The 7,132-nt window shown below is 35.6% G+C and overlaps 1 protein-coding gene across 3 annotated transcripts in view; it reads right to left on the reverse strand.

The window, feature by feature from the left end:
* Positions 1–38: 38 nt before the first annotated feature.
* The window catches only part of LOC107690494 (vang-like protein 1), a 27,852-nt gene continuing 20,758 nt past the window's right edge, over positions 39–7,132 (reverse strand). For 2 of the 3 annotated variants that reach the window (XM_016488853.1, XM_016488852.1), the window contains exons 6-10: positions 6,921–7,054; positions 5,369–5,404; positions 3,427–3,562; positions 3,059–3,293; positions 39–450 (exon numbers count right to left, since the gene is read on the reverse strand). In XM_016488853.1, the coding sequence (XP_016344339.1) occupies positions 190–450; positions 3,059–3,293; positions 3,427–3,562; positions 5,369–5,404; positions 6,921–7,054 (802 nt within the window). In that variant the 3' untranslated portion in view covers positions 39–189. The remainder of the gene's footprint in view (positions 451–3,058; positions 3,294–3,426; positions 3,563–5,368; positions 5,405–6,920; positions 7,055–7,132) is intronic. The other variant, XM_016488854.1, reaches the window with a different exon arrangement.

Genomic DNA, 7,132 nt, shown 5'->3' on the forward strand with positions numbered 1-7,132 from the left:
TATATATATATATAAATGTTTTTTTTCCTCTTCTGTTCTTGGTAATAACAAATATTGTATCAAAATACATCAATTATGTAAAATGCCATTTATAAACTGTGGAAAAGTGAAAAAGAATTTAAAACAAAATAGTAGTAGTCCGAAATTTACAAGTGTAGAAAACCAAACAGACAAAAGCAACTGAATCCATCAGACAGAGGTCTCCGACTGTAGCTGTAGTACAAACTTGTGGGACTTGGGGTGGACGTACTCCTCACTGAGTTTGAGGTGAGGGATAGCTTTGCTGGTGACCACTAAGCTGAAGTCAGATGATTTGAGCTGGAATTCAGAGCCGTGACGGACTGGACTGGTGACCGACGCTTCGCAGACCAGCGTCCACTGCCGGGTCTGCCAGCACTCTCTCGTGTACTGGAGTGTGGGCCCAGTCATCAGATAGCTCTCCAGAAATGCCTAGCAGGGAACAACAGCACCCATGTCTGTTCACTGATGTCTGCTAGTATTCTACAGTTATCTGATCTGATTAGAAGTTGTGTGTAATATTTAGGACTGGAAATGTTTTATTTTTTCAAGATCAAAAAGAACTGATTTGAATTTTCATAAAATACCAGTAAGGAAAGTTTTGAGTAAATAATTAAATAGTGAGGCATAAGCTGCGTCTGAAATTGTATCACATCATAATATCACACCGTGTTCGTTCGTTTAGGTTAGAAGAAAAATTGTCTCCCGACTGAGCCTAGTTTCTCCTCTATTTCTGTCACCTGATGGAGTTTGGGTTCCTTGCCACTGCTATCTTTTGGCGTGCTTAGTTGGGGTCGGAAAGACACTTAACTTTCAGAAATGTATCAAGATGATGGCACTGACACCAAACTTGAACTAAATTAAGCTGGATGATGGCACTATTGACTTCTTTTGAGTCGCATCTTGCAAAATCAACACTTATAGAACTGAATTAAATCAACATTGAACTGACTCGAGCTAAATAACAAACTACATTCCTGCCTTTTGGAGAATTGCTTATAACGAAACTTAACACATTTCTTATTGATCTGAACTGAATCAACACTGAATTGACTTGAGCTAAATAATGACACTATTGTTTTTTTAGAGCAGTTTTACAGTAGAATTTGAATCGTCTCCATAGTTGAGTTTCCATGATTGATTCTGTTATTTTCCTGTTTTTCAATGTGAAGCTGCTTTGACACAGTCTGTATTGTATACAACGCTACAGAAATAAGGATGAATAATAAATACTGTAGGTATTATATTTGCTTTGAAACTTACGTTGTGCATGTTTAAATAGTATGTTCTTTATAGTATGTATATCAGTAGTATGAATGAAATTCATACATACTACATGCCCCATGTTGTTACTGTCACATGACCTACCAATATAAATTACGTCGCTTCACTGCCATTCACAAATCCTCTCTTGTGGCCTCATAGGATAGTAAATTATCCATTGAATGTGCAAGTAGTAGGTCATCCGCATTCTTTTCACCTACTGCTGTACAAATACTATGGATTCAGATATACTAATTTCATACTACTCTTTTCATTTTTCACCTACTATAGTATGGATTTAGGCATATTCGGATGTAACAAGAGACTTTGATAGTAATGTATAGTACAGACAGATCAGTTGAAATGAGAAACAATCACAATTTACAGATGTATGCTTCAAAAGTCACATTTTCAGTATGGGTGTGTGTAATTTAGGTTCAAAATGTCCAAGTAGCATGAATTTATATTTACCACCTTGCTTTACTCATTGAAATTGAAAGACCTATTTAAAAAAACCCACAGGAAAATCTTGAGGCAACCGATGGTGAATTAGTCTTCTTGCATTAGACATCACGGCTGCACCACTCTATGATGTCATCGTTAACGGTAAGATTTTGAAAGCTTTCAAAGTCTGTTTTCACTATCATATTTTAAAACATTCTATTTCTGCTGAAAATGTACGTAGTAAATGAGTGAATTTTAAAGTTAAAATGGATGTTGTGTGGAAAATAAACAGTCAACAGCTTAGTTATTTGCATATAATTACACTCATAAAATATAATTCAATTTAATTTCAAATGTTATTCCTCATTGGTGTCTTTTGTAAATATTTAGTTTATATGAGAGGTTACATTTAGTGGTACAACACACTCATATTTAGTAGTGTTTATGTTGATGTTATAACTTGAAGTGATGAACATCTGCCCATTTACACAGAGGTCAAAGAATCACTTGTGTAACAGTGCCCATGCAATCAAAAAATATTTAGGCTTAAATTTAAGATGCATATTTGTCAGTCATAAATAAATGAAATGGTTAAGAAACAGGTAAAAATTCTGCACTCAAAAAATGATGGCATATTTATTACTATTTCCATCTATTTGATTTAAATACTCGTAATTTCAAAATGCATTTATTCAAATTGCGTAGGATGAGTGTAAATCTGTTATGAAAACTAAACTGTTTATGAGAAAATTATGAAAACGATTAAATATATTCAGTTAAAAAAATATTAACATGGTTAAAATATAGCTAGCAATATTTGATTAGTTATGAGTATGGGATTGAAACCAATAGGATTTATTGAAGTTAGCTACATACTGTATATAAACCTGGTTATTATATATTTAAAACAAATGCAGTTTATTAGTACAATTGCAGAAATCTGTTTTTACCCGTTTCACCTATGACTGACAAATATGCATCACGTTAAGTTTATTAGTTTACGTTAAAACTGTGCAATCCAAATGGATGTAAATTGTATATACAATTAAAATACTTCAATCTTAAATTTAGACCTAAATATTTTTTGAGTGTGACTCCCAGAGCCGATCCTCCCTATACGCAAAATACGCAAGCTGCGTAATGAATGACCATTTCTTTTAATGCGGTGTGCTGTCACCCTTTCTATGTAAAAATCAGTCAAATCATGTAATGTGAATGTCGACCCACTGTAGGTGCTTGAATCATATATATTTGAGGACATTTTGGATGATGTCAAATGGGAGAAGTTTAGATTCATGTCACACACACTATGTTGTGTCTGTGTTTGTCTCACCTTTGGGGTCATGTTGTTTGTAATGCAGAATGCCAGGTGGGCCTGAATGCTGTCCATGCTGTGGCAGTGCTGCTGACGGGTGGTGCGCAGGTATTTCTGCAGTGCTCGAGCCATGGAGGGGAAGATGGCCTGAGCTGCCTCACGTGGATCCATCTCATCTCCCGGCGGCTTCTTTTTCTCCTCCTCCTGCAGCCGTCTAACATGTGTGAACGCCTCCTCTACTGCCACTACCAGCCTAGAAGGCGGAAATGTTGCATATTAAGCTGCAGTAGTTTTCATTGAAACCACAACTTTATTCTTAAATTGAATTGCATGCTCTGTATCACATTGTTTTTCCACTAATTCTGTCCCTCTATTGTTTCTCTTACCGTGCTCTGCGCTTTCGGACTCTTCTGTCATGCTCTGCTTCCTCGTAGTACAGCTCATTGTGGCTGGTGTCTCTCTGTCGGGCGGCAGCTGCTATTTTAGCCCGAGACTGAGCGGTTGCAGCATCGCTACCAGCACCTGGAAAGCGAAAGATTAGCATTATGGGACAGAACAGATGCAATTCAAAAAAAAAAAAAAAAACAACCCTACAAAAAATCACATTGACATTGTTCTGTATTACAAGAAAGACAGATACCTTTGCAGATTATCATGTAAATGTGTAATTTAACAGCAGTCATAATTACGACGATTAATAATTAATATAATTCACTAATCTTTTTTTTTTTATATTATCATCAGGTTATTTCCTATCAGGTAGGCCATTCATAAGTTTGGGTTCTGTAAGATGTTTTTTCTTTGAAAGAAATAATACTTTTATTCAGCACAGATGTATTTAATAGATCAAAGTGATAGTCAAGACATTCATGTTACAAAAGATTAATATTCCAAATAAATGCTTTCTTTTGAACTTTCTATTCATTAAATAATCCCCCCAATAACCATCATAGTTTCCACAAAAGTATTAAGCAGCACAACTGTTTTCAACATTTGTAATAATAAGAAATGCTTCTTGAGCACCAAATCAGTGTATTAGAATAATTTCTGAAGGATTATGTGACACTGAAGACTGGAGTAATGGCTGCTGAAAATTCAGCTTTGCCATCACAGGTGTAAATTACATTTTAAAATATATTCAAATGAAAAGCAGTTATTTTAAATTGTAATAATATTTCAAAATATTACTGTATGTTTCAAATCAAATAAATGCAGCCTTGGTGAGCATTAGAGACTTCTTTCAAAAACATTAAAAAAAATCTTTAAAAACCCCAAACTTTTGAACAGTAAGGTATATCTACTGCAAAACGATCACTGGCAGCCAATCACATCTTTATGTGGAATTATGATGATCACACATAATGCATATTAGCTCTGTGTGCATACTGTGGTGAACAGAATAATTTATGCATATTTATCCATATTCAGGTCACAGATATAATTAATAATGCATGACAAGGACAGCTTGACTCTCCTTGGCAGCAGGGCAGGTCTGTGAACTCTTCTGTAGCTCACAGAATCACCTCCAGAAATCACTTATACTGAAATTGGACCAATAAAAAAATCTTGAGACCACCCTTTCCTCAGTTGTTATTTGTGAAGAACATAACAAAGACCAAAAATGTACATACACATAAAAATAAAGAGGAGAATTAAGAGGAACAAGATACTAAACACATTTTACACACAGACAAAAACATGTAGTTGAGTGTAGACTATTTCAGAGAGCTTTGAAACCTGGAAAAACAGGTTGATTTTTTTTTTGTTTTGGGGGAGTGGGGGTGGGGGTTTCTTCCTAGTGTTGCATTATTAATACTCTGACAATCTGTGCAAAGCATAAAGAGCTACACACTGCTGATTTTCAAATACGTGCACACTCATACACACACATTCCTGACCTGGTTCGATAGCCACAGGCACAAAGGAAGGTTTGAGTGCTTAAGGGGGTATCCTGATCCCAAGTATGCAACTCTGCATCATGGTGTATGTACATTTCTTGTGCTGACAGCACATCATAGATGTCAAAAAAAAAGAGAGAGGTAGCGATGGAGAGAGACTGGGTGTTTTTGAGATCTGGGGTGAGTAAGAATTATTGACTTTTTTGACAGATTTTTAGAGCATAGTAAGTGCAGAGATGAGTCTTCTTCATGGTAGTCAAGACATGTAGAAGGATTTCTTGATGCAAATTGTTTTTTGGATGAGTCTGTGACCTTGTGCACGGTGTACAATGACTGCATGCACAAGCAGATAACCAAGACATGTGGAGCACTCGACAATTCAGTGTCTCGGTGAAAGGATTTCTGAATGTATTACACAGTCTGAACTTACAATCGAAAAGATAGCTTTTCAGTTTGGCTTTAAACTCTGCAGAAAGAAACGTTACAGAAGATTCATTAGATGTCGGTGGTGACTGATTGACACGGTTGCTGCATTAAAAGTTTGTTTTGGTACGTCTACACACATTTAATAAATTCAGAACAATATTACTTCACAGCCAATTGAGTCAATTGGTTATATATAGTGGAGAAGAGCAGGGTTGGTCAAATCCAAAACAAAAACAATAAATAAAAAAATAATATACTTGAAATATATAATTAAAAAATAAAAATGAGTCAAAATTGATTTTAGATATAATGCTCTATATGTAATTTGTTATACAAAGGCTAAAGGAATAGTTCACCCAAAAATGAAAATTTGTTTAAAATTTACTTAGCCTCAGGCTACCCAACATGTAGATTAGTTTGTTTCTTTATCAAAACAGATTTGGAGAAATGTGGCATTACATCACTTGCTCACCAATGGATCCACTGCAGTGAATGGGTGCCGTCAGAATCAGAGTCCAAACAGCTGATAAAAACATCACAATAATCCATGACTCCAGCTGATCAATCAACATCTTTTGAAGCAAAAAGCTGCATGTTTTTAATAAACAAATCTATCATTAAGATGTTTTTAACTTCAAACTATTCCTTCTGGCTAAAATACAACACTTCTATCCATAATACTGCTTTCTCTAGTAAAAAAGTCACCTTGTCTGAATCAGGAGAGAAATATATACAGATGAAGCACTGTTTACAAATGAAAACAGTCTATAACAGTTCTAAATAAATATGTCAATTGATTTTGTGAGAGGACAACAGCGTATGGAGTTTTTATTGGAGGAAGTGTTATTATGAATTATAAAACGCCATAATGATGAATTTGTTTTTTAACAAACACAAAGCTTTTCACTTCACAAGACGGTAACTGATGGACTGAAGTCATGGGGATTACCTGTAGAATGTTGTGATGTTTTTATCAGCTGTTTGGACATTCTGACGGCAACCATTCACTGCAGAAGATCCATTGGTGACCAAGTGATGTAATGCTAAATTTCTCCAAATCTGTTTCGATGAAGAAACGAATTCATCTTAGATGCCCTGAGGGTGAGTAAATTTTTGTGTGAATTTTGGTATTCCTTTAACAGCAGTGAGTCAACCCAACAATGAATGTATTATGATTCAATCCATGCTTTAAAATGACATTTTAAATGAAATTCATTAAAGCCTCATGTCAAGTTGTACTGAGGTTTACCGATTAAAAGGGTTAACATTTAATGTGGATAGCATTTCTCAGATAATCTCGTGCTGAGAAAGGTTCATGTTGAAATCTGACATTTGATTGGCAGTTTGTGACACTGATCTTTTCTGATACTCTAGAGGAGACATGTTGCATTACTTTTTCTCAGGACAATAATCTGTGAAGCAGCTCTCATGAAATATTAAGGACAACTCAATTTTGATACCTTTCCTATAGGCATTCCAAAATGATTTCAGAATTTCTTGGAACAATAAGAGTCAGATCAGGAAATAGACAGTGATTTTACACAGATTAAACTCACCATCTACATTATAGACTTTTAGCCCAGCCAGATGTTTAGCTGCCCTGGACTTTGCAGCCGTCAGGAGGGCAGGGTTGTGAACTGAGAAATCCTTGTAATAGTGTTCAAGAATTACCAGGGCTGCCCGCTGAATGCTACAGAGAGAAAGAGAGAGAGAGAGAGAGAGAGAGAGAGAGAGAGAGAGCGAGAGAGAGAGAGAAAGAGAGGGAGAG

This window comes from Sinocyclocheilus anshuiensis, unplaced genomic scaffold, assembly GCF_001515605.1.
Source record: "Sinocyclocheilus anshuiensis isolate Anshui unplaced genomic scaffold, SAMN03320099.WGS_v1.1 scaffold2512, whole genome shotgun sequence".
Classification (NCBI taxonomy): domain Eukaryota; kingdom Metazoa; phylum Chordata; class Actinopteri; order Cypriniformes; family Cyprinidae; genus Sinocyclocheilus; species Sinocyclocheilus anshuiensis.